A 27,769-nucleotide genomic window follows, 5' to 3' on the forward strand; every position below is an offset into this window, starting at 1 on the left:
TACAGGCTTAAAGGCTGTGCAAAATTTTGTGGTTGTTTTCCTGTGTGTTTGGGTAGGGTCAAAACAGAGACTCCACCCCCATCTTCTAGATTCTTTCTAACACCAATGGCAGAAAGGAAACATAGTCCATTTGAAAAGAATTGAAAATGTGGGGGGAAAAGTGGCAGCCTCATCACAAGTCTGGGTGGGTCAGGCACTTTCTTTGTGCAAGGCTGTGGGTGGGTGGGTGTCAAGTGAATAACGGTAGGACTAGGAATGTTGAGGGGGAAAGGAGGAAGTGTAGTGGTGTCCAATTGGGCTGGCTGCTCAGAGCCAGGGGTGTGATTTGGGATTGTGGCAGGTGAGAGCGTATTATGCAGAAGTATGCCAGTGAGCAAAGCTGGGGTAGAACTTTTGGACAGAGTTTAGACCCAAGGAGTGAGCAGAAACCTCCTCCAACTCCAGCTAAGCAGGGAGAGCCCTGTACTGCCCTAATGAGGAACCTTGGACGCCCCTGAACTCTAGGGGAACCGCCTGTCACCGTCACTGCGGAGCCATCCTCTGCTCCACCCTGGCCGACGCCCCGGGGTCTCTCCGCAGTCCCTGGCCCGCCCTGTGTCCGCGCCTTTTCCTGGGCGCTGCCTTGGCTCCTTAAGCCGTCGCGCCCGGCACCCCGCGCCCCTCCTTCCCGCCCAGCCTTCAGCTCTCCCCCGCTCGCTGCGCAGCGCCGGCTCCTCCCGCGGCTGCATTGCAGACGCCGCCGCCGCAGGGTGCGCCGGGGCCGCGCAGACAGCCCGAGCCCAGGTACGCGGGCCCCTTGGGCGCGGGGCTCTCGGGCGGACCCGACGGCGCCGGGAGACCGGCGGCTCCGCTGTGCAGGGAACTCGCGGCTCAAGCGGGCGAACGGGGCTCCTGGAGCCGTCGGCTCGGGCAGCGGGAGCAGCTGTCCTGCTCGGAGCCGTCCCTACCCTCGAGCAGACCGTGGCGACCCCTTAGCTGGCCTCCCTTATCTGGACGGGAGGAGGAACGAGCAGGGCGAAGGGCTGGCTGGGCGGCGTCTCAACGGGCCATGGCCCACCGGGCTGGGTAAGTGAGGCGCCCAGAGTCGTGCGCCGCCCGCACCCTCCGGGCCGGGCCCCCGCCGTCCAGCGCGGCGCCGCGCGGCTCGGGCGCAGTTCCGGCGCAGTCCCCGTGCCCAGCGGCTCAGCGCCCCACACCTGCTTCTGCCCGGCTGCGGGTGACGTCGCGCTCTCCTATTGGTCCGTGCTACCCGGAGGGTGGGGCCGGAGCCGGTGAGCTCACCGCCGCGCCCCGCCATTGGCCGTGGCCGCACACTCGGGCTGTGGCGGGGAGACAGCGGTACCCGGAGACCCGCGAGTCGTTCCAGCTGCGGGCGTGTGGAGCTGAGCGGGCTCGGGGCCGGCTGGGAGGGGCCGGGCGGGGCGGAGGAGCAGCGAGAGGCTGCTCGGCGCGAGCCTGACCAGGCGGCAGCGGTGCTCACCGAGTCCCAGTGAGTGTGCGGCGGCTGAGGGGGCCAGGCGGCCCGGCGCGTCTGGGGCGAGGGCGGCGGCCGGCGGGGGCGCGCGCGTGCCCGGGGGAGGGGGTGTGAGGGCAAGTGCGCTTGAGGCGTGGGTGCGCTGCCACGCGTGTTTCGGGCGCGAGTGGGGGCGCACGGGCAGGGGGGCGTGCGCAGACCGGCCGTGTTTACTGAGAGAGTGTGCGGCGAGGTGACTGCATTTGAGGCGGAGCCGTGGAGCGCGCGCGTTTCTGGCGCGAGTGGGGGCGCGTGTTTAGCTGCAGGAGTGTGCGCGGGGAGCGGGCGTGGGGGGCGTGTTTCTCGAGCGAGTGAGTGGGGAATGTGAGCAGCGAGGCGTGCGTTGGGGAGTGGGTATGAGACACGCGTGTCCATGGGGCGAGTGGGGAGTGTCGTAGCTGCCGGAGTGTGCGTGGGGATGGGGTCGTGTTAGAACAACCAGGAGGGGAGCGCGTGTTTACTTTAGGGGTGCGGGGAAGATGTGGGGGGCGTTGCGTGTGTGTATCGAGGGTGTCTGACACGCGTGTCCGGGAGGCGCGCGAGGAAGGGAGTGTCCTAGGTGTGTGCGCGAGCGTGCCGGGACTGGGTGTCGGGGTGTGTTTCGGAAGCGGGCTGAGGGAGCGCGCGTGTTTATGTGCCGGAGTGAGGCTGTGTGGGCGCGCGTGTCGGGGGCGCGCGGGCGGGGCCAGGGCGGTGTCGTGGCGCGCGCTGGCCTGGTGAGGACTCAGGGTGCGCGCGGGGCCGGGCCTGCCGGCACGTGTGTCCCCTCCTGGAGCTCTGGGGATGGAGTGCCTCCTCCCGAGGGAGAGAGGTGCCAGGGCAGCCCCGCGCTCCCCTCCACCGACCACAGTCGGCTCTGTGGACTCGGCGGCTGGGACGCCTTTGCCTGCAGGCCAGTGGAAGGAATTGGACGCTTTATTCCTCCGTGAGTAGGGTGAAGTCCCGAAAGCGAAGTCAAAGGTTTGGAGGAACTTCCTGAGAGCTCTGCTTAGCTGCAGACCAGTAACAGGAGGAGCCGTTTAGCTCTGGCTTCCTCCACCGCGCGCAGGTGGGCCGGAGTAGATGCTCGGGATGGCCCCCTTGCATTTTAGAACCTATCTTGAGCGGGTTTCCAGGTATGGCACAACATTAGAGGTGGCACTGATGGTGTTTGTGTGTCTGAAGATCTTCCATCTCTGCAGACGTCAAGACTGATTTCTTTGCAAATTACAAACCAGAACAAATTTCTGAAATGATAATATTCCTGTAAATTATCTTTTTTATCAGTTGCCTTACCAGGGAACGACGACAACGGTTTTAAAGTTCATTTCTTATTTTGTCCGCTATTATTTGATCTGATTTCTACTATCCCACAGAATAGAGCCTACCTAACCTGGGGTACAGACTCAGTAAACAAATGGGAACCCTTGGACACCTCACAGAGGTTCCTCGTGTGTTTGGTTGAATGTATCCTATCTCTTCCACCAGTGAGGCAAACCCTGATACACTTAAATTGTGCCCCCAGCAAGTTTTGTCGTGTGTTGGTAAAATGCCTGGCTGTACCTCAGTCTTTTTCTCTAACTACCTAAAGGAAATGTTCAGAGTTTCCCCGTGGATTCTGCATCCTATAGAGAAACTAGTAGCTAGGAGCCTAAAGATAAGTACATTTGTAAAGCAGCACTTTTCCAGGTGTGTTTAGAGGCAAACAGAATTAGGTGGTGATAAGTTTATAGTTCTCATTTTCTTTATATTAGATTTAGAGAATAGCAATATTTAATGTTCTAGAAAGTAGCATTTACTTACAGGATGTGCATTTCCCAAGTAAATTTAGCTTAGTAGTGAAAACAAGCAAGGACTGCCCAGAAGTCCTAAGGAATCTTGATTAGGTCATCCTGGTTATAATCTGAACAAAGCCAAGTGGAGATACATCTTTTAGTGCAGTGGTTAATATCATTGTATTATTTAAGGATTTTTTTTTTTATCAACTCTTCTGCTTTTGTGATACACTCACAGGCATGTTATTTCAGGCTTTAGTCTTCTGTTTAGGACTGAGCTGGGTCTTGTGTGAAGTCACTGTCACTGTGCAGTATACTCATGTTGCTCTGTTCTGGAGTACAGAGCAGGGCAAAGGTGGAATGGAGAAATCTTTATTTCACGTGAGGATAGTGAATTGAAAGAATTAGTTGACATAGAAAGTTTCCCGGAGTGAAGGTTGTGTGTGTGCGAAGCTCTTGTTGATGGCTAAGATTCATGCACTCATCTGAACATCATTTGTCTTCTAGAAGTGAAGGGAATATATTAATAAATTTGGAGGGAGCTGGAGTTTACTTAGAGAACCATCATAATCCTTCTGATATTTTGGTCTTTGCTATCATGAACTTACTGAAGTTGCAAAGCTGTGCTTGTAGGCTGCCTTTTAAAAATGTTTAAGGAAAGTTTGTTAATGCATTGATATTAATATAGAACATAGCTGTAGATACCACACCAAAAGTTCAATAAAGACCATTTAATTTAACTTGGCACAGTTCTTTAGCTGGTGTAGAGGTTTCCTGGAAGTCCTTTATTCTTTCTTTCCCACCCCACCCCTCCTCCACACCCCGTCTCCCAACTATTCATTGTGCTCTCTCTGATTTAAAGTGGTTTAATATTTGTATTCTATTGATCTTTGCAAAAGGAAGAGATTCTCAGAGTGGTGCCAAGTCTTAGTTATGAAATATTAATAATAACTAAGGTTATTATAATAACAACTGTGTATCCTGTCACAGTGTATAAACCTAATATTTGGGAGCTAATTTCAGTTGTATATTCCTTTGCCAGATCTTTTGGCAACCAGGTTTGATGTGGTTTATTTGTGTACACGTCACCTTTTTCCAAAAAGTGATTCAAGGGAGTTTACTGAGGTACAGATTATATGATGCAGCAAGATAAAATAAAAATAGATGAAATAAAGGAGGATTAGGCAAAAGGAAAGTGAAGGAAAAGGAAATGATGCAATTAATGAAGTTAACAGAGGAATTCACTTTATAAAACCTTACACACTTTCTAGGTGTAGGCCATACACTGCATTCTAGGTTTGCTGGCGATTGTAGAATAAGCAGTGTGTGGTTAATTTTGTCTTACGCCTTACACAAAATGAATGTTCTTATATTCCATGTAAGGTCTGGCAGCCGTCAGTTAATTTTAAGTGATGAGGGGAGAAGTCTAGATGAGATGTACTACATTATATTAAAGACCACATGTTAATATTAGTCACACGTAACACTTAGCAGCTTGTTAGCCCAAAGGGTGACACAAATGGGTATCACCACCTCAACTCTGAGGATATTGGCGTCATAATCATGAGGTGGTCTGGTTATGGTCTGCTCATCCTCTTGAATGAACTGCTTCGGAAGTCCTATGCTCTCCTATGCTTTGCCATTCTCTGATGTGCGTACGTTTGGGATAATACCACAGACAGACAAGGGGATGCCTTTATCATCAGGAAAGAGTTATTCTGCACACTCTCCCAGCATAGCAAGTGGCTCATTCAAACCTCAGAAGGGGCCGGGCATGGTGGCTCATGCCTGTAAGCCCTACACTTTGGGAAGCCCAGGTAGAAAGATCACTTGAGGCCAGGAGTCCAAGAACAGCCTGGACAACATATGGGGAACACATCTCTACAAAAAAAGAAAATTATCCGGGGTGGTGGCTGGCATATGCCTGTAGGCCAAGCTGCTCAGAAGGCTGAGTGAAAGGATCGCTTGAGGCTGCAGTGAGCTATGATTGTGCCGTTCCACCCCAGCCAGGACAATAGAGTGAGACACCCTGTCTCTACGTGGTTTTTATTGTTTTTTATTTTTTTTAATAGTGGGTTTTTTAAAAGAACAACATGGTGGGGTGCCAGTATGATCTTGTTTGATGCTTTGTCTTTCATGTACTAACCAGAATTTTGGTTTTGAAAGTATCATGATACCCATAATTTGCTCAATTTTACATTGTCTTTCAAGCATTGAAAATGGGGCATTGCTTTTAGACACGTGACATGGGGAGACAGGTCAGCTCATTTTTAAAGCCCCAACTATGTATCAACTGTTAAGCAAATCATAACTAATAACTAAATATTAATTGGAAGAAGGTAAAGTTAAGGATTTGAACAGGGCTGATGTTTATAGGAGTTAAACTGATAATAAACTTACATAATGTTTTTGTAATACGGAAAGTGATGGTAAATAATGTAAATTAAACTTTGCTGTTACATTAAAATAATACTTATAAATTATTAAAATTAGTTCGTCTCTCCCATTTTCTTACCACCTTTCTTCTTCCACCTGGCTTTTACCATCCAGACCTGATCCCGCTCTCAGCCTGCTCTCCCTATCACTACCTCCTTAGCTCATCAGATTTTAAAATCAGAGTGTGTTACACACAGGAAGGGTAAGTATTGACTTGGGAAGTTCTTATTTCAGGTCTGTATGTATGCGCGCACACACACTGGTCCTGTTTCTTTCTGTGGGGCCACAATCAAAACAAGTTGAAAGCCACTCGACTGGGTAATTCCTACATTCGTTTTCAACTCCAGCCTTCTGTAGTGATTTTCTTCTGTGTTGTGACACTGCATTTGGCAGTCACTGAAAGCCTGGAGGAGTTAAGATACTTCTGTATGGATATAACTCAACAACAGATGGTCTTCAGCTAGGCTGGGGTTCAACGTACCTTTTTCTTGTCTGATTTCTTTGAATAATGGACATTGAATCAGTGTTTCAAATAAGCGTGACAATATTTTTCTGCCATCATTTATCCCTTGTGTTATAGAAAAATTCTGATGATATTTGTATGCTACTACTAAGGTATATTTAATGATATTAAGTATTTTTATTTGTAAGTAGAAACAGAACTTTTGTAATTTTATTAAAAGGGTCCACATTTCAGTTAGTAAGTTGATTTTAGACTTCTCTTTCAGGTCGGTTAGAGTCATAATTCTAACTTAAACTGGCTTACCTAAAAGGGGGAATTTATTGACGCATAGAAGTCCAGATTTAGCATCATCTTCAGGTACGGCTGGTTCTAGGTGCTCAGCTGATTTCATTAGGAATGTCTCCCTCTCTTGGCTCTCCTCTCTTCTGTGTTGATTTTATTCTCAGGCAGGGGTTCCCAGGGTGGCACCAAGATGTCCCACACAGCGCCAGGCTTTATAGTCTGCCAATTTAACAAATGTACAGGAAGACAGCTCGAACTCCCCAGTAGTTCCAGGAGTGTTCTGTTCACGGCCTGACTTCAATCATGCGTTCAGTCACTTGAATGAGGGGAAGTGGTACGGTCATTAAGGCCTTGCTCAGACACTCACTCCCGGACTCAAGAGTCAGGGTCAGCACCTCCTAAACTGGGTGCGACCCCTGTTTTAGTGCAGGCTGCTGTAACAAAGTGCCGTTCACTTGTGACCTAGACACGACAGAAGAGGCTGGAAGGCCAGCTCAGGGTGCCTGCACGGTGAGGCCCTCTTCTGGCCTGCAGACTGCCGACTCCTTCTATCTTCACGAGGCAGGAAGAGGCCAAGGTTGTTGTCTGGGGTCCTTTCCATAAGGGCACTAATTCCGTTCACATGGGCCCCACCCTGATGACCTAATCGTTTTACAGAGCACCCACCTCCTGGTATCATTACCTTGGGGGTTAGGATGTCAACATGTGAATTCAGGGGGACATAAACATTCAGGCCATTGCACCCCTGAAGAAAAAGCAGGGCCCTGGTCAGGAAAGGGAGAGGGATACTGGGAAGGTGTGCTGGGGAGGAACCAGTACTTTTATCTTCACACTCGATTATCCTATTCCTAAAGAAAACACCATTCTGAAACCACAGAAACTCATGATAAGGCTTTTTTCCATGTTTTTATTCTTGGGGTCTTGTTTTAAATGAGGAGAAACCAGAACACATCACCTTTCAGTGATCTTTAAATGGCTGCTAACAATCCCTAGAACTGTTTTCAGATAATATGATTTACTTAACTATTACACCCTGTGGTTTGGATTAAGCAACAAAGAATTTATTTAAATATTATTTTGTTTTTTTCTGGTAAAAGAAACCATTTGTTCCACACTGGCCAGAATCAATACCCCTGGCACTTTTTGTGCAAGTGTGGTGTTTTATCTAGTAATGTAAGAAAATCGGATATGCTTCCCCTAAAACCGATGATTCTGAAAGCTTATAAATCAATTGAATAATATTTCCCAGGTAAACAGTGCCATAAATGGTAAGTAGATTCCCAGGATAGCCTGAAAACAAAAATCTTTTTGAACCCATAACAGGTACTCTGCATTTGTAGGAGAAAAATGATTAAAAGAATGTGTGTATACATATATCATGTTCATACTATAAAACATTGAACAGCATAATCTACACAGTAATGTCAGTTATAACATACACTTACATGTTGCAAAACAAGTGCAATAGTGAACCTCACATTTATATATTAAATGACATTGCTTGAATAAAAACATGAAATTACATCAGTGAATGGTAATTTTGTTTGGTGTGAAGATTCTTAATTTATGATATAGAACTCAAAATGATTTTCTGGACTTGAAATGCTCCCAGCACATAGAAATGGTAAATACTATAGGTGATGGATACCCTTAATACCCTGACTTGATCATTAACACATTCTATGCATGTCACAAAATATCACACACACCTCATATATATGTACAAATATCATGTACGAAGAAGAAAATGGTTCTCTAAATTAAACACAAAGCTCAACTCTCTGATGTTTTAGGATAAAGCCAGAGAGAGTAATTTAAGTTTCTTGATAACATAATCCTAGCATTAGTATTGTCTGTTATGATTACAATTGTATTTTTATTCCCAAATAGAACAGAGTGTGTGAGAGAGATCTTTCTGCGGTATCTTGAGGAGTTAGAACAACGAAAGGGAAAGGAGAGTGTAGGTTCCAGAGGTGACTGTCTTTGTCCAAGGTTGTCAGAAGTGGAAGTGACTGGCCCTGAGAAGTAAGGAGGAGTGTCCCTCAATGGAAGAAAGCGGCTGGGAGGGAGCAGATGTTGGATCAGACAGTGTCCCATGCTAGTCCCTGGGGGACATGCACCATTACTCTGCACGGCTGTGTTGGGGGCTGAGCTAAGCACTTGACCTGATGAGAGGAAGAGTGTGGACCAAGAATTTCCCATCTTAGAGACTGTATTGAAAAGATATCTTTAGGACTAGTTTTAGTTCCCAAACTTTGTGGGAACAGTAGTCACAGGAAGTGCTTATAAGAGTTCCCCCCATGAAGAAAGCTTCAGGTGGGTTTAGGAGGTCCCCCTGCCATTAGCGCTCTGTGTCAGCAGTTTATAGTGTACGTCAGCATATTAAGGTTCAGAAAAGTCTTAATGTTAATGAATTTTGTAAACATGGCTGTGTTTCACCTGGGGAGGTTTCTGAAACATCCTTGACATGATGTTTTGTTTTTGTGACCCATTGATGAACGTCTGATGGAGGACGTTCTGTAGAATGCACTGGGGGAAGCGCCACAGTAGACCATCATCACAGAATAGTTTTGAACTTACACTCACTCCATGGACTTCCCACAATTCTGTGAGTCCCCGGAATCTGCAAGATTTTCACAGGTAGGTATTTCCCTAAAGGATCCAGAGCTTTTATCCTTGTTAGTGAACAGAAAGGAGAAGAATCGTTGTTATTGTGTAATAAGCAAAGTCCAATTTCTTTCAAATCTCTTTCTGCTCGTATTATGGCAGCACGGGGCTGTGGCTCAGTGGTCAAGCAGCCACTCCCTGCATATCCCAGGTTATCAGCAGGACTCACTGGTCACTTGAGGTTTGTGCTTGTTTTTGAATAGATTAAAAAATTGGCGACTACTCTGTTTGCACCAGGAATTGTGGGAAGAAATCACCTGTGCAGGACACTGCCTTTTTGCCAGACTTTTACATTCATTCCTAAACATGGAAGGAAAATAAAGTACTATTTCATTCCAGTAAAGAGACTTTTCAAAAGGGAACAATCAGTTGAGAGTGACTTAATGGTAAAGAACTTAAAAGCAAAGAATTGTAGAAAGCTTTTTCTGCAAGACATTTAAAACATTAAACTCATCTACCTTTAGATTTAGAAATTGGGATCACAAAATACTGTTCAGTAAAGAGTAGGTAGTAAACAGGTGTTTCTCTGAGTAGTCTAATTTACCAAATCTTAAGAGAGCCATGAAGCGGGACCATGTTGGGCCTTTGTTGAATTGCTTTTGTGAAGTGGTGCTTTGGTACATACATAACCTTCAATACTAAAGAGTAATAAGCAGTCATTTGAAACCTAGTGTTGCTTTTACTGCAAGGATGTTGAAATCCTTTAAATCACAGCATCCTTTTCTTATTAGGACCTAGGAGAGAAATTTCTTTCAGATATTAGTCCCAGGAAAAGTCATACTCCAAAGCAGCTGACATACCATGATTGAGAAGCTAATAGCCTCCCTTTTTTGCTTTACTGCTAAGTTCACCCAACTTTTGGACCTTACATTTCACCAGTTTGGTTTGGTGCTATTCTATATAATAGCTCTATTTGAGGTTTATTTTGATCTTTTGTGAGTCTTGATTTTCCCTAATCATAAGGTCATAAGTATTTACAGCAGCCACCTAAAGCAGATATTCCTGGGTCCAGGATTGTTACCGGTTACACCAAGCCTGGGAGGGAGATGGAGAGGCTGAGGGGGCATGGATTGGCGCGGGGAAGCAAATCGGGATACGTGAGAAGAAGGGAGAGAAGGAGGCGCACGGGAGTTTTGATGTGTTGGGATTTACGAGAGGAATAGCGCCCACTGCCGTTTGAGTCCGTTAGTTAACCGTTCTAAATGCTTAGAGGAGCGTTTTTTCAACCTTTTTGTATCACAGCAGGCTCAAAGCTGTAGTTAAACTTGCATGGTTCACTTATGTTGATCTAAAAAAGAGTTAGAAAAAGAATATACTGTTCTTTGAACTTCTTTTAAGAATAATTTAATTAATGCTCTTTAAAACCTTTTTCAGCACACCATGTACCAGTGAAAATACCTGCCTTAGAGGAACGGTACCCTGAATGGGATGATTAAAGAAGCCCACTTGGGGGCCTTCTGTGAGGTTAGCAGGACAGGACAATCTCTGCAGCCAGATGAAGTCAAATTGCACTTTGATGAGAGACACCATGAGTTCTTAGCTCTTCTGTCTAATCCAAGGCATGTTTTAATGCTGACCTCAGGAATGTGTCTGTTCAGGCCTCACTGATTTGGAATTTGCAAAAATTGGAAGATTATTCTGGAGTAGGACTAGGGTGCCAAAGGAAGTGTAGCACCTGTTACCTCCTCCCAAACTCAGGTGTGGAAGTGAGTGTCTCCCGGACTCGGACAGCAGTCCTTGGTGTGTTGTGGCATGGCATGTGGAGCCAGGAAACAAAGCAATCCTCTCAGGGATCATGGCACAACTGAAAAGGAGCTTAAGGACTAAAAATTTTCTAAGCCTCTGGTGGTTCCCTTGAAGAAATATTTTATTTCTAAATAAAATGTTTAAGGTGGTATCAAATTTTTTTTTTTTTTTAGTATGAGGCTTGTTCTGTCACCCAGGCTAGAGTGCCGTGGTGTCAGCCCAGCTCACAGCAATCTCAAACTCCTGGGCTCAAGGGATCCTCCCGTCTCAGCCTCCCAGAGTACTGAGATTACTTGGGTGAGACACCACGCCTCAGCCCAAAGGCAAGTGCCCTTCTCCCTGTGGGGGGATCTGACTCATTCTTCCTGTAATAATAGGTGGGGATATTTACCACTACACTAACAAAGGATCGATTGAATTTTTAAAAAACATTTAATCTCTATCAAAAGGGCCTTTGGTGAGTTATAAAGTAGGATTCTCAAAAAATTCTGTTACAACCTATTTTATCTATACTGTGTTCAGTATTTTAAAGAATGCAGCTGTTTCTTCCAAAATACATTTCCATCTTAGGTACACGATGTGAGGGTACAGTACTCCCCTGGGTGCAGGGCTCTACTACAACTTGAACTTTACCCACAATCTAACCTAAAAATTTGTACTTTCATGTTAATTTGAAATTTAAAAAAAGACCTGAAAAAAAGTTCATTTCTATTTTCTAATGTGGGAATGACTTTCTCACCTATATTTATTTTAGATGTTTAAAACATTTTATAGCATTGTGAAAAAACATTGTACTTTTGAGTTCTGGAGTGGAAGTCCTTTTATGTAGAATCCATTGTTTTAAAAAAAGAAAACAAAACATTTTTGAAACATCTTGGACTAACTCTCGCAAGTTAGCAAGACAGTTGGGACCACTTGTGCAGGTGATGTTCCTACAATGAGGTGCAAGAATGAAGCCTTGCCAGAAATGAACCCCTACACAAGGTGAGGAGGACTCGTCTGAACTAGAGAAGAGACGGCAGCCACCACTGGGGATGTAGCCAAAGGAAGTGGAATTAGGAGGGCAACAAAGTAGCTGCTGTCTGTGTTTACCGAAGCCCTGTTCACAGTAGCCGCAGGTGATCAGGCCCCGAAATGTACTGTAGACACAAAGGGAATACTGTTCGGCCGCAATGGAAGAGTGAAATCCTGCCCTTTGTGACAGCGTAGACGAATCTGGGAACACTATGTTAAGCAAAATAAGCCAGCCCAGAAAGACAACTGCATGGTCTCACTCACGTGGGGTGTAAAGAAGTCGACGGCGTGAAGTGGAGAGCAGAACAGTCGTTAGGAGAGGCCGGAGAGGGGAGACTGGGGAGACATTGCTCACGGAATACGTATTGACCGTTAGGAATAAGTTCAAGAAGTCTGTAGAACAGCGGGGCTGCGGTGAGCTGTAGTTGGTCACAATATGTTCATGAAAAATACTGGCGGCGCCTGTGGCTCAAAGGAGTAGGGCACTGGCCCCATATGCCGCAGGTGGTGGGTTCATACCCAGCCCTGGCCAAAAACTGCAAGAAAAAAGAAAAATGCTGAGACGGTGGATGGGAAGTATTCTCACTGCAAATACTATGATGATGTGAGGTGACGCATTTGGTTAATTAGCTAGATTTAACTTGGCCGTGGTATAAATATACTCCAAAACATCATGCTGCATGATAAATATGTTTTATATGTCAGTTTTTAAAAAAATAAATCGGAAAATAAAAAAACTAGAGAAGGACTTTTCTATCTAGACCCGCCAGCTCCTGGTTTCTCAGTCATGTATTGAAAACCAGGACCTCAGGGCAAATGCATCTGTTAGGAGTGAAAGTGGGGAAGCTAGAAGCTGCCGGGGTTATTCTACCATCAGCATTTCCCTCTTTTCTGCCCTAAACATCATGTCTCGGTGAGCTGTCAGTTGTCTCAGTGAGCTGTTTTGTTTGTTCTTTGTTTTCAGATGTCCAGTCCGTGATATATTTGATGGGATTACGTAAAAAGTGGCTGTGAAGATGTGGCTTTTAATAACTTTGTTGGAGAAAAAAAAGCCTATCATAGAAATGACTAATGGAAACGAATGTTTGTTCTGGATAGCATCCTGTACCTTGTCATTCTTTTTTTTTTTTTGAGGATCTCACTTTGTCACCCTGGGTAGGTGCCGTGGCATCACAGCTCACAGCAACCTCAAACTCTTGGGCTCAAGTGATCCTCTTGCCTCAGCCTCCCAAGTAGCTGGGACTACAGGTGCCTCCACAACACCCCACTGTCTTTAGAGATGGGGTCTCACTCTTCCTCAGGCTTGTCTCAAACTCCGAAGCTCAGGCAATATGCCTGCCTTGACCCCCTAGAGTGCTAGGGTTACAGGTGGGAGGCACTGCCCCAAGCCTACCTTGTCATTCTTGAAGGTTACATTTAATCTTTCAAACAGATGAAATCATTTAATCAGGAAAAATATTGAGGACATACTGTGTGCCGAGCCTTAGGAATATAGCAGTGACCAGAGTGAACATAGTCCCTGGCCTCATGTTGCTGACACGATTCCTCTTTTATATTAGGCTGAGTGTCTTGAAATCGAGGCTTATACCTTACTTGGTTTTGGTATGCCTGGTGGCCACACCCTGAGTTGTCCCCTTCATCACCTTAGCACAGTCCCAGGTGTGTTCAGTGAACATCTGTGGAATGTATCTGTTCTGGCCCCAATTGGTCATAGTTACTCCCAAAGGATTTTAAGTCATTTTTTGATAAATGCTGGTCACCACAGAACAACCTGTGGGTGCTTCATGAATGTATTCACGCCTCCTGGCAACTCCTGGGCGTTTTGTAGCATCGGTCTTTGCAGTTTCAGTTAAGTGTCAGGATTTTCATATTCCATGTTCCTTCATACAAGCCGTGTAAATCACACCCCAGCTCCAGGGCTCAGTGCAACACTTTCTCTTTTGAAGAGCTCAGTGGTCTTGTCAGCTGCGGGCTTTCCCCATCCTCTGCGTACATCTCACCCGTATCACTTCAGAGTATCTCAGCTCAGGCTTAAAGTATCTCATTGTTGCTACGCACAGAAACTGGTGAGGCCTTGTCCTCCAAATTGGCTGCTTTTTGAAAAATGAACTTTTCTGTAAATTATATAAAGGTGGGAACAGAGTCTGCATGGCAACTCCTGATCTTTTTTGCACTTGAGATAATTAGCTGCAGTTTTACTGCCTTTAACTCTGGTTGTTTTTGTTATTTTACGGACAGCAAAGCTGGACCGCATGACATGGGTGCTCCTGTCTGCCTAATGCCGCGTTATCCTGGGCTCCGTGAAGATTTCTCTTAGCCTGGTGTTCCTTGGAGAAAAGGCTTGAGGTTTTCTCCCACATTTCTCCCAGATGCACCCCTAACTCTAATGTTGAAAGATTTCAAGTGATAAATTATTGTAAATATACTTTGCCACCTTTGTAATGTTTTGTCTCCCGGTTGCTGTTAATCTGTTATTTTAGCACCAAAAATGATTCGGCCATCTTTTAATGAAAATGAAAATCCTAATTGATTTTTCTGGACATATCTAAGACTCTGAATTTGTGAATAGCATGAAACAAAGACCAAGAAGAAATATGAATTCAAAATCACTGCAAATGAAGAAAGCCTTAGAAGAATGACTGACTTCCATGTTCAGTGTTTTGGTATACAGAGTTAGTTGGAGAGTTTTTAAAAAGTGAAGTATGGCAGCTTTTTCTGAGGCTAAATTTAGCCATTGCTTTGGAAAATCAGAGTGGTACAGCTTGTGCCTTATCTTGGGCTCTTACCCTTTCCTCTGCACTTGGACATCTTAAATGGCTTGCCCGGGAGGAGCAGCTTGATACGCCCTTGGCGGCCCCGTTTATTCTGGGAGGGAATTAAGTGACTTCATTTTCTAAGCTTCCTAAAAAATTTAGGAGACTTCCTAAGCTGCAGTTACAGTTCTCTACAGAAATAGTTCAAGTCCTGCCTCCTTCTGCTTCCTCAGCTCTTCCTGCCAGTGTAGCAAAGGGCTGTAAATGGAACGAGAGATGGCCTCTCATTCCCAGTCCAAATAGCAACAGGAGGGCACATGTGCACTTGAGCTACAAATAACGGTTTTAAAATAGCAGATGGTATTTGACGATTGCTTCTTCATTCATTTATCTGCCAAGGCAAGACTTTTTCATCTACACTAGCAGCAAGATCCAAAGTGGATCAGCTGAAACAATTATGGTAGCAAGTTCTCCTGCCCAGAGGCTGTTATCCATCGGCCAGTGTGGAGGCATTCAAACCCATGCACGCTTTCTGAGGTTTTTCTAGAAAACGTTTCTTATTTCACACCATGACTTGTCATATTTGTATAGCAGCTTAACCTGACGGATGGGTTAAACGCTTCAGTAACTAGTTAGAGGAATTCCCTTCACTAAGGCGTATTTCTGGTCTTTTGTATTCCAAATACTCCATTTCACCCGTGGAAAGAGGGACCCTGTAAAAAGAACAGGGAACAGTATCTCTAATGGGAAGCTCGGTGGCTCAAGAAAAGTGACACAGCTGGGGAATTCCAGTTTGTGTCTGTCGGGGAAGGAGGCAGATAATTCCCTGGCTTTACCACCAGAGTTTCACTCCAGCATGCTGTGGTTTCATCACCTCTTTACCTGACCGAGAGGAGATGGAAGCCGGCCAGGTCAACTCCGAGCTGCTCCTGTGCTTCCCACGTCAGCGCCTGTGGGTTTTGATCACTTTGACGGCTCTCTCTCTCTCATGACTGGAACTGGAGACGAAACTGCTAATTGGCATATTAGCCACCTGGAGGCCACCAAGGACTCAGTAGTTTCGCCCCAGCATTTCGATGACGGCATTGATAAATTGCCTTCCAGAGGTTAAAAAGAGGAAATACTCCTTTTCAAGAGCTCTAATGATGCCAGGGATACGAGACAAGGTCCCTGCTTCAAAAAGCATACGGTGTAGCCTCTATTAGGAGCATCAATGTAGGACGATAACCACGTGTTCATTTGTTAGGTAGCGTTGGGGCACAGGGCAAGACGTGGGAGGCTCACCGGGTGTAGCGGGGATAACGCAGATCTGGACTTGGACCCGTGTTCACATCTCTGCCCTGAAACTCAGAGGTGACATGACCTTGGGCAGGTTGCACATTGTCTGAGCCTCAAATTCCCCATGTGTACAATGAAAAGGAAAAATCTCTCAGAGTGAATCCGAGGACTAGGAATAACACAGGTAGACTGGCTCACTGTAGATCAGTGGTTCTCAACCTGTGGGTCACGGCCCCTTTGTAACAATGAAAATACATCCTGCATATCAGATATTTATATTATGATTCATAACAGTAGCAAAATTACAGTTATGAAGTAGCAACAAAAATAATTTTATGGTTGGGGGTCACCACAGCATGAGGAACTGTATTAAAGGGTCGCGCGGCATTAGGAAGGTTGACAGCCCTTTGCTACACTGATGTAGATGCTCAGTTGCTGCTGTTATTATTAGTGATGCTGAAGGAATGTCTGAGCCACACTTTGAAGAGTAAGCTCACCAAGTAGACGCGGGGAGAGGTCAGCATTTGCAGAGGCTGAAAGGTAAGTCACTTCCAGGTGGTGCTGGCGAGCAATGAGTTATGAGGGATCACTAGCAATGTAGCCTGGGGTGGTTGGGAAGGTGCATTCTGTGCCACAACAAAGAGGTTAAATTAAAGTTTATTTTGTAGGTCTAAGGGGAAGAATTTAAATCATTTTAAAATCATCTGATACAGTGTCTAGAACCGCCTCATGTTACAGTGCTCATTGTAGCCATGAAAGTTAATTAGGGTCCAAGATCTAAAGTGAGTTGTACAAAACCTAGAGGAAGCAGTAGGTGTGAGGGCCTAGGTGGTCCGGCTAGTAGTTGACTTGCTGGCACAGATGTTTTGTTACGACAGGTGCACAGGCACACGGGATTCTCTGCTGTCACTGCAGCAGACCCCAGCCTTTCTAAACTTGGAACGTGCTGAGGGCCTCTGATTTCATGAAACATTCTGTTTTTAAAACTTTGGTATTGTTTAGGAATTTTAAACACTTAAGGGAATATTAATTTGGGACGTTTTTAAATGAGTCCCTTTGAAGATTAAGAATCCCTATCAAAAAGAAACGGACAGATGCCCCATGGCTGTGCTGTGTTGACACTTTGCATAATAGCCCTAAAAGAGAGGCTGGGATGGGCAGACCCAGCAAAAGCAAAGGGAATGTGGAGCCCCAGCTGGCTAGTCAATGCCTCTTGGGCCCATTGTTGGTTAGAAATAGGTTTGTATCTTCTTGATTTTTATAATACTCAAAGCTATTCTAGGATTATGAGTATATTTTTCTTCATACTTAAGTTTTCTAATATATAAACACATGTTCTGTTTTCTTATAAACTAAGCACTGGAGTATAAGGAGGTAGTGGATTATACTACTGTATTATACGCTATACCTATGCTTTTGAGATGCAGAAATTAGACTTTTTTTGTAGCTTAAACATCAGTAAGGTTTCATTTTCAGCATTCATCACCATTGTATCTATGTTTAAAATGCCCTCAGGGGACATAATGAACATCGTGGTGCTGTATTAGAGACATCCGTATGAACGCCTGGTTATTTTAATGTGTATACAGGCAGGTGTAGGAATGACTGTAGATAAATGTGTGAAGGTGGGTGGTTCTACCGATATTTCCTAGCTCTGTCTACTGAGAGGGCCTGGCAGCAGTCATACCCAACACCAGTGAGCGCACCAGCGCCCAGATCTTGGTTTCTAAATATCATCCTCCAATAAGGGGAACCAGGGCTTCACTTCTTAGAGAAATTGTTAGTTCTAGGGCTGAGACAGGGGAAATAAGAGATGAGCCTGGAGCATCTTAAAATGCCAGAAAGTTAGGAAGTGTTCAAAAAAGAAGAAAAAAGGATGAGGATGAGGGATACAGGAGCCAGCCTGAAAGAGCTCCTGCTGGCCAAGGCTGGAACAGTGGGAGCAGCGAACTAAATGACAGAGTGGTAGATGATGACCCAAAGTTTAAAATTAAAGTGTCCATGATTCCATACTGATACAGGTTAAGTGACGACTGAAAAACAGAAGAAGATAAAGCTTCCTTACAGGAGAACTCCAGCGGATAAATTGCCTTCTCCTTGAGGGGCTGGACTTACTTGGTAGCCAGTGGGCTAGTAACTGGTTCTTTTGGTGAGACAGATACTATCTAGTACTTCTGGATAAGAACTCAAATCTTAGAATCGTGGGCAGGAGGCAGAGTAAGAATAGCTGATTTGCTTTGTGTGACTTCTGGGGTCCTTCTGGCCTCACGTGTCCTTGGAAACTTGCACTCCCGACTCTGTCTCTCTGCAGAGTAGTTCCCACAATGGGGTAGTCTGGTAGCTTCTTAAGGACATCTGACTTGAAAGCCCGCAAAGCTGACTCACGTTGGCTGGGTTTGAAGCATCCTGGGTGACAGCCGGGGCCAGACTCATCAATCTTCTAAATCCACACGCTATTTTTTTCTCTCCCTCCCTCCCCTATGTGTTAACCTAAAACTTCAGGTTCATTCAGACTGCAGAAATTACTTGTTGGTCAATAAAAGCAGGCAGAGATATTTTCACTGCTGTTTTGGGCACTCCTGTGTACCTAGTACACAGTAGGTGCTCAGGAAATATTTGTGCATGAATAAGTGAATCTTTAAAATGTATTTTTTTCTCTCATGTAATCATAACTTGTTTTTGCTTCAAGTGGTTATATTTCTGCCTCACACCACAATCACACAGTATGCAATTAAAGCAATACAGACCTCCGAATTTGCCGAGTTTTTTACGGTGTTTTAATGATCACAGTGTAGCTGTAAAACCAAAACAAGCAGAAGGGCATTGCTTTTGACTCACTAGTGAAGGAGACATGAAGACCAGCGTCCTATCTGTCCAGCTGAGTAAGTTTCAGAAACGTAGCCTGGCCCTGCACAGGGGAGAGGCAGTGTGTGCGGCCAGAAGGTCTCTCGGACTCTTGGTCAGTGCCGTGTAGCACACCTGCCTCCCTGGGGTGCCGCTCAGCCCTTTCCGTTTGTGATTGGTTTCTTATTTTAATGATCACTCCTCTCTCCTTTGGGGATTGGGAGGCTCAGACATTCTGTCATGCGTGATGTGATTTTGTCAAGAGGCAAATAACTGTTTTCTGAGTATTTTGGCAAAGTGCGTCTCAGAGCTCACTGCATGGCAGTAGGGAGTGCTGTCAGGGAACAAAGGCCAGACGTGGAGTCGGCGTGACTCGTGGAGTGTTTTGACCTGGTGATGCTGTAGGTGTGGCCTGGCCCAGCAAGGTCAGGAAGTGTCTGTCTCTGCAGTGACTGTACCTGCCACAGGGACCGTGCTGCAGCGCTGCCTGCCAGCCCGAAGCCGCCTTGGTGAGTGGTGGTGGGCGGCTGCCTCTATGCTCTTCTGCCCTTTCGCATGTCATGGAATGTTCATCTTGGCCCCTGGCTCCACAGTGCTCTGAAACCAGTGGAATGGATAGTGAAAACTCATCCATGAGATGCGAGAGTTGTAGGCTTGCAGAAGAGGTATTTGGTGGCAGTGAAGCCACGGCATTGCAATGGAATGCATGAGTATATCTCTGAGTGGGTTCAGACACCAGTGCCTGTCCGGCTTAGCACCGTTGGAAATGAGCAAGGAGGGTTTTTTTGTTTGTTTTCTGAAACAGAGTCTCTGTCACCCTGGGTAGAGTGCTATGGCGTCATCATAGCTCACAGCAGCCTTAAACTTCTAGGCTCAAGTGATCCTCCTGCCTCAGCCTCCCATGTAACTGGGACTACAGGTGTCTGCCACAATGCTAGGCTAGTTTTTCTATTTTTAGTAGAGACAGGGTCCTACTCCTACTCAGGCTGGTCTTGAACTCCTGAGCTCAGGCGATCCATGTACCTCGGCCTCCCAGAGTGCTAGGATTACAGGTGAGAGCCACCATGCCCGGCCAACCAGGGAATTTTATAAATATTTCCTGAAGGGTTATTGTTGTGCTACTTTGAGCTGAACTCTCAACTAAAGAGTAAAATTCTTATTCTTCAGCTGGCTTGAGATGGAGGTGTCTGCATTCTGCAGCATTTTGGGTTTCTCATGGAAACCCGTGGGATCTGGAGGGAGGACGCTTATGACCCCTCTTAGTCATCTTGTTTTCCATGAGAAGTCACAGAAAGGAAACAGGGCCAGGATCCCCCAGTTTGCCCATGTTGGTCTATCCGTAGGTGTGAAGTTGGAACAAAGATGTCATTTTTCACTTTGAAAGACGAAGGATTTTTCCTTTAGTATTGTTCCTGGAAATAGTTTATTAGAAAAATAATAATATGAGGATTCTTGAAAAGCAGTCTCCCTCTTGCTTTTGTGGTTTAGCGAAGTAAAATCAATTTGATACTAAGTCAGCACTGAGTCCTTTGGTGGTGAGTGGGTATTTTCTGCTCTCTTCCTAAAGCTGAGATTTCTCATTGTATGTACCTTCTCTTCCCAGAACCTGCCCTTCCTGTTACCATGTGTGGTTAAATTCCCGGTCCTACAGCCGAGCAGATTAGTTTTCTCCAGTTGCCTCAGTTTTCTCATCTGTGAAGTGGGGGAGATGACAATACCCTCCTCATGTATTGTCAGGAGGAGCAAATGAGTTGATGTCTGTGAAGTGACGGAAACAGCGCCCGCGGGCGGGGAGGGGGCCGTGTTAGCCCTGCCCACTGTTCTCTCTCACCGGGGAATCGGGAAGCTTTGCTCGCTCACTGGTCTGGTAATTTGTAGTATCTGAGGATGGCCAGGAGTACTGATAAAATATTTCCTTTCTGGGTTCTCCTTTCCATGATTCAGATGACTGTATTTTGAAAATAGTTACACCCTTAGCAGTTTGAGGAGAACCATGTTGTCACAGCTGTTTAGCCACTTGCTACAGACACTTAATTCATTTGTCCAAAGGTGAAGTTGGGGGCCAGCACACTCACCTAGGGCTCACCACGTTCTGAGCACGTTCCGAGCATTTACATAAACAACCCTCTGAGGGAGTGTAATTATCATCCCCATTTAAGAGGTGAGGAAACTGAGGCACTGAAGGTTTTGCTCAGTGTTCAAAGTTATGTAACTGTTATATGGCAGAGCCTGTGCCCTTAACCACTATTCCTGCCTGGTTCCTGCCCACCTCTCCAGCTCCAGCTCCTCCCATGATCCTCCCGTTCTGCTCATTGGATGTCCTGCCCCAGGACCTTTGCATTTGTCATGACCTTGCCCCAGTTGTTGGCATGTCTGTCATTCTGGATAAACTTGAGTGTTACCTGGACTTAATAAGTTCCACCCCTACCACATCCCTCCTCATGACAGCATCCTGTGTTCTTACCGGATCTGACTATACTGGGGTAGAAGGAGGCTTTTTCTCTCTTGTTTGCTGTTAATTATCTGGCCCGGTTTATTCATTAAAATATTTTAAATGAATATAGGTGGGTTGATTTTATGAATGGCTTCAGCTCCTTGTGTACATACAGGTAACGCAGTTCTAATCTACGTGTGCTGTATGTGCACACACGCAGGTGTAACAGTGGACATGTACATTTTTACCTCCGTGAGGGGGTGTATAATCACGAGCTTTTTCTCCTTGAGTTAACAGCCCTGGCTGGTTTCCTCTTACACAGAATTAAAGCTTTTCTTTGTGTTTGTCTCTGATTGAGATGTGTGTTAAAAGAAATGTGTAAGGGTCTCGGGCAGTGAGGGATACTAACCTTAAAATGAATTATAAAAGCTAGAGCCTGGGTGAGGAAGTAAAATGTAAGGTTTTTTTGTTTTTTTGTTTTTTTTCAGTGTTTGAGTCCAATGGCTACCACTCTTTTTTCGGTGGGTTTAATATATCCTCTTTTCCTGCAGTGATCGCTTTCTTCTTTTGAATTAAATTGTACTCATTCCATCTATTTGCTCCACCAGCTCTCATGGTGAGGTTTCCATTGGGGAATTAGACAAAGAAACGGGGTGGTAGGAACCTGAAACCTGGATCTTTGACAAAGGGATTTACTGTTCCTTTATCTGAGACCTTCGGGCTCTGTGGTGCTACCGTCATGTGTAAAGTACCAGACCCACTGCCGTGCTGCAAGGTCCAGCCAGACCTCTCTGATCTGGTGCTGTTACTCAGAGCCTGCAGGTGCCCGTCCTGGGATAGAGCGCACGTTAACTGCTTTGTTTCCAGACACAACCTCACTCTGACCCCCTGCTCTACCCTAGATAACCAGTTCAGGATGTCCATCCTGGAGCGACTGGAGCAGATGGAAAGGAGGATGGCCGAGATGACGGGGTCCCAGCAGCACAGACAAGCGAGCGGAGGAGGCAGCAGCGGAGGTGGCGGCAGCAGCAGCAGCGGCAGCAGTCAAGCCCAGGTGGGATTCTGTGCTGGTGACCATCTTGTTTTGTCCAGCATCATACTGATGGGTGAGGCGGTGGGTCACAAGTCCCTTCTCCGCTGCCTGTCAACCTTCCTGGGATGGGCAGGATGTCCAAGGAAGTGCTTGAGAGTGCCTGTACTTCCCAGAGTTGTAACCTGTGTAATATAAAAGAAGCCCCGGGATGTGGAGCTTCTCACCTGTGTGCCGCCCGGATCTAGTATATTGATCTTACTCAGCTCAGAATTCACTGCTCTGACCTGGCAGTGGCAGGAGGGCACCCAATGAAAAATTAGAGGCCAGATGGTGACTCAGATCTGCTAGGGCTCAGAACTAAATTAGAATCTCCCTGCTTTGTATTTTATCCCTATCTTAAGAGAGGTGTATAAAACATAATTGAATTCAGTAATTTATAAGCCTCTTACAAACTCAAGAAGATCAGTATGAAAGGGCCCAGAGAAACAGTTTATGCGATTATGCAGCACTGAACAACCTCATCTGGTGCAGCATCTTTTACCTGCTTTTTCATAAATTCCATGAACAATGTATTATACTCCTAAGGACAGGGAAATTACTGAATATTATCTTAGCGTCCCATTGGCCTAGAAGGCTTTAGAGAAGTTCATTTTGGGAAAATCTCCTAGGCAGAAATAATTTTTCCAGAGACCCCAGAGATAAATTTAAAGAGGCTGGTAGTATTTCCAACCTCCACTACTGAGTTGTTACCTGAGAACTCAAGTAGTGAGTGTCAGTAATATTTTCTTTCTTTTTTTTTTTTTTGGTTTTTGGCCGGGGCTAGGTTTGAACCCGCCACCTCCGGCATATGGGACCGATGCCCTACTCCTTGAGCCATAGGCACCGCCCAGTAATATTTTCATAATAACAACAGATGGAAACAAAACGTAGTATACCGCAACCCAGAAAGGGACCTCCCTTCTCCTCACACTTTCTTCTTCTGTCTTCCCTGTCTTCAGAAATTAATAGAAAAGAGAAGGTTTGGCACCTAGTGACATGTCATTGAGGCTAAGACAGGCTGCTGCTTCACCTGACACTACTGTGTTTTATAAAAGAAGTAATCGTTGTTGAATATACCTCATGGCTAAAATAAGAGATCCCCATAAAATATTTTTTTTCACCAGCAAAGGTTGCAAAAAGGGAATGGCAGTTGATTTCGTCTTAAAGCTCAGCTATATGGCATCTGGCTATTATAATCTTATCCCATATTAACTACTATTGAATATTCCTTCATCAGTTTAAATTGGCTTCAGTAAATGCCTGTGTCTCCTGTATATATAGACACTTGACCATTTTTTTTTAATTTTTTTCATTTTTGTTTAATACAAGAAAATTGCTTCTTCATTCACTCTCCTGTGCGATTTCCCTGTCTGTCTGGTGTGTATAGAAATGGCTCTGCTGGGCCTTGTGGGGCAGCCAGGCCCATCGGCACCATGGGGTCACCCCGCTGTGCCTTCAAGGCATTACAGCTCTGTAAGGGGACATTATGTCCCACATCTGCCTTTTATTTCTGGAGGCATTTTTCTCCCCAGATTTAAAGATAAAAGCAACCAGGAGCCACAGTATTTCTATAGTAGTTGAAATTTATGGCATTTATTACCAGAAAAAAATAGAATTAAAAATAACGCCAGAGACGTGAATTAGGCTGGATATGCCCATTTATTTGGGGGAGGGGATTGTTAAACATAAAACTGGGGTTAGAGACTCGGATAACTTACTGAGATTACTTACTTTGATTTTATTTTTTTCCTTTGCAACAGATTCACAGGAAGAAAGCCGTGTGGTTAAAATACATGAATTTCTCTTTCCTATACCTTTATTGTTCTTAGTAACACTCAAGATCTCTGTGCTTTCTCCAGCATCCTTTTTACTTTATACAGAGGACCGAATTATTACCAGATATTAGTAAGTGCTTCTTGAGAGGGAAAAAAAAATCCACATCTAAGTGACTTAATTCTCCTTCAGAAGAAGCAAAGGAGGCACAGAGCTCTGGATCCCCAGGTGGAAACATCAGGAAAGCCAACTCTGCTTTGTCCTCTCAGGGCGGTTTTCTGCCTACGATGTTGATTTCAACTGGGAGGCTAGAGCCTTTTTTTTTTTTTTTTTCTTAAAGTAGTACACACTCTCCCTGAGACAGGCATGATGCTTGTGATCAGTGTCAGCAGAAACAGATGGACTCCCGTGTCCTTAAGGTCGGGGAGATCACATCATACCACACAGCTGCAGAGCAGTGCTGCAAGACCAAGCACCTTCGCTTCTCTGTTTCACGATGTTCCTTGATTTTAGTGTTTTGTGTTTTCTGTTTCGAGGTGCTGATTCTAGAGCATTTGTTTCCTGGCCATCAGAATGCTGACTTGGTGGGGGCCTGGCGTCCTGATGTCTGAATGTGCTTTTCCATGTAGTGTGCTTCCGGGACTGGGACCTTGGGGAGCTGCTTCGAGAGCCGTGTAGTCGTCGTGTGTGAGAAGATGATGAGCCGAGCCTGCTGGGCCAAGTCCAAGCACTTGATCCATTCAAAGACGTTCCGCGGGATGACGCTGTTACACCTGGCTGCTGCCCAGGGCTATGCCACTCTCATCCAGACCCTCATCAAGTGGCGGTAAGCCTGCGGTGCTGGCAACTTGGGGTCAGCCTCGCTGCTTATCAGTGTCAAACTCTTCCTGAGGATTTATACCTGTGGAGAGAAATCTGGCTGTTCTAAGCATTGTAGCCTGTGAGCAAAAGGTTTTCTCTAACATAGTTTCCAAGGGTTTTTTATGAATTTCTCTCCAGAAAATACTGAACGAGATCCTAATTTATTGTTGGATTTTTTTCTTTTGAACTCCTACCAGGGGTGTCCAGCCTGCAGTGCAGGCCACATGCTGATTTCGTGAGGACTTTCTTTGCTTATCTGTGGTATTTGATATCACGAAAATGATGCACAGACCTTTTTTTTTGCTGATCAGCTTTTCTTAGTGTTTGTGTATTTAATGTGTGGCCCAAGACAACCTTTCTTCCAATGTGCAGCAGAGGGAAAAAAGTTCGGACATCTCTGCTGGCCAGAGAGAGTCCTAGCTGCCTGAGAAACCTGGAACTCCATTTCTTTACAGTTTGGTTTCATCTTTGTGGGGTTTTGTGGTAGTTTGATCTTTCCTTTTAGCATTGATTAATAGAGCGGTGATTTCTGATGCTGTCTCTTACAGTACAAAGCATGCAGATAGCATTGATCTGGAACTGGAAGTTGACCCTTTGAATGTGGACCACTTCTCCTGCACTCCTCTGGTAAGGAGTAGGTTCCTTTAGTCCCCAAGAGATTTTCCCATCTGGCTTTGGGATATGCCTGGTTCTCATTGTTATCTCTTGTTGACATACAGCATTTGTGAGATACTTTGTAAATGGCAACTTTTTATGGCCCCACTGAGATTGCCATTAAGGACTAGCTTGCCAACTGGCAGCACTGACAAAAGTGAAATACAGTTTTAATCTCTTACTAAGAAACTTGTCTCTGTCCTCTTGTCTTTTAGATGTGGGCATGTGCCCTAGGGCACTTGGAAGCTGCTGTCGTGCTGTACAAGTGGGACCGACGGGCCATCTCCATTCCAGACTCTCTAGGAAGACTACCTTTGGGAATTGCTAGGTCAAGGGGTCATGTGAAATTAGCAGAATGTCTGGAGCACCTGCAGAGAGATGAGCAGGCTCAGCTGGGTCAGAACCCCAGGATCCACTGTCCTGCAAGTGAAGAGCCTGCTACAGAGAGCTGGATGGCCCAGTGGCACAGTGAAGCCATTAACTCTACAGAAATACCCAAAGGAGTCACTGTTATTGCAAGTACCAATCCAGGTAAGAATTCAAAATTATTACATCTCAGAACTTGACAGGGCTCCCATTTGCTTTCATGTACCTGTCCTCAGAAAAGTCCAGAAGATAGTCACATAGATTTATTTTTTTTAATGTTTCTGATTTTCCTTTAAGAATGCCTAGTGCCCCACCCCAACCCCCCCAAAAAAATATAGAAAGTAGCAAAAATTCTATGTTCATGTGAGAAGTATAAATTTTTGAAGGAGGATTATCTGAACACAATATATGCTAGGAGGGAATAATTAAGTATTAGGGACGTGTCTTGAGTTCCGGCTTTGTGCTTTGTAACTCTCAGACATAGAGAAAGTGTTAATTCTTTAGGTTTCCTGATTTTATCACCTGTCCTGACTATCCTTTCTACTGTACTTTTCAGAGCTGAGAAGACCTCGGTCTGAACCCTCTAATTACTACAGCAGTGAGAGCCACAAAGATTTTCCGGCTCCCAAAAAGCATAAATTGAACCCTGAGTACTTCCAGGCAAGGCAGGAGAAGCTGCTTTCCACTGCACTGAGTCTGGAACAGCCAAATATCAGGAGGCAAAGCCCTAGTTCTAAGCAGCCTGTCCCTGAGACAGTCAGCCCCAGTGAAGGAGTGAGGGACTGCAGCCGGAAACTCTCCCCTCCCACTCCAGAGACTGCAGGATTCCAAGCCTCTGGATCTCAGCCTGTAGTAAAGTGGAATGCCAAAGATCTTTACATTGGTGTGTCTACAGTACAGGTGACTGGAAATCCGAAGGGGACCAGTGTAGGAAAGGACGCAGCACCTTCACAGGTGCGTCCGCGGGAGCCAATGAGTGTCCTGATGATGGCTAACAGAGAGGTGGTGAACACAGAGATGGGGGCCTACCGTGATAGTGCAGACAGTGAAGAGTGCTCACAGCCCATGGATGACATACAGGTAAGCGCTGCCCAGGCGTACAAGCAGAGTGGCTGCCTTGATGTCACCGGCAGTTTCTGAAGGTCGTGTAGCATTCTACCCACTGAAGGAGTAGAAGTTTGGTTTTGTGCTTAATGTTGGAGCAACTTCTTCCTTTGGGCCCATGTTTGCACCCCAGTGACACCCTCTTTGCACCAGCCCCTCAGAACTCACTCACCACTCTCAGGCGAGCTGTCTGCTTTCTCTCGGTGTCCGTATTCACTGATGTCACTGATGTCACTTGTTAGAATGGACTTGTGACCCTAAAAATAGGAAAGCTGTGGCTAGATTTTGAACTGCACATGTGACGTGGATCGACGTAGCCATCCCCTAGCCCTTGTAAAGGGCATATATGGCGTGAGTGTCTCACGAGATGCAGCAAAATGTCCCTAAATCTGATAACTGACTGCCCCTTGTAATAAATGTCAAAATCCAGAATCCTTTCAGGGCGCTCAACTTGCCATAGACTAAGAGAATATGAACTGAAGCAATTTGACATTAGGCTATTAAGCAAATTCCATTCATCAATGTACAGGGTGTCCCAAAGGTCGAACCTAAAGTCCATGTATAGAGAGAAAAGGGGAAATTGTATCTAAATGTATCTTTATTTACAAAATATTCATCACAAAATACTCTCTATGTGTTGGCCACCTTTCTGTAAAATTTTGTAATGAATATCTTGTAAATAAAGGTACATTTAGCTACAATTTTTTCCCTACGTAGGGCAACTTTGGGACACACTGTATATAGGCAAGGACCAA

At 45.4% G+C, this 27,769-nt stretch overlaps 1 protein-coding gene across 14 annotated transcripts in view; it reads left to right on the forward strand.

The window, feature by feature from the left end:
- The window catches only part of LOC128574629 (calmodulin-binding transcription activator 1), a 759,325-nt gene that overhangs the window by 708,587 nt on the left and 22,969 nt on the right, over positions 1–27,769 (forward strand). For 7 of the 14 annotated variants that reach the window (XM_053575459.1, XM_053575460.1, XM_053575461.1 and 4 more), the window contains 5 exons: positions 22,087–22,238; positions 24,659–24,855; positions 25,439–25,517; positions 25,760–26,075; positions 26,467–26,990. In XM_053575459.1, coding sequence (XP_053431434.1) covers positions 22,087–22,238; positions 24,659–24,855; positions 25,439–25,517; positions 25,760–26,075; positions 26,467–26,990 — 1,268 coding nt within the window. Of the gene's footprint in view, positions 1–960; positions 1,066–1,349; positions 1,490–1,719; positions 2,439–22,086; positions 22,239–24,658; positions 24,856–25,438; positions 25,518–25,759; positions 26,076–26,466; positions 26,991–27,769 lie in introns of those variants that run through there. The other 7 variants (XM_053575465.1, XM_053575466.1, XM_053575467.1 and 4 more) reach the window with 4 other exon arrangements.

The sequence above is a fragment of the Nycticebus coucang genome, chromosome 22 (assembly GCF_027406575.1).
Source record: "Nycticebus coucang isolate mNycCou1 chromosome 22, mNycCou1.pri, whole genome shotgun sequence".
Classification (NCBI taxonomy): Eukaryota; Metazoa; Chordata; class Mammalia; order Primates; family Lorisidae; genus Nycticebus; species Nycticebus coucang.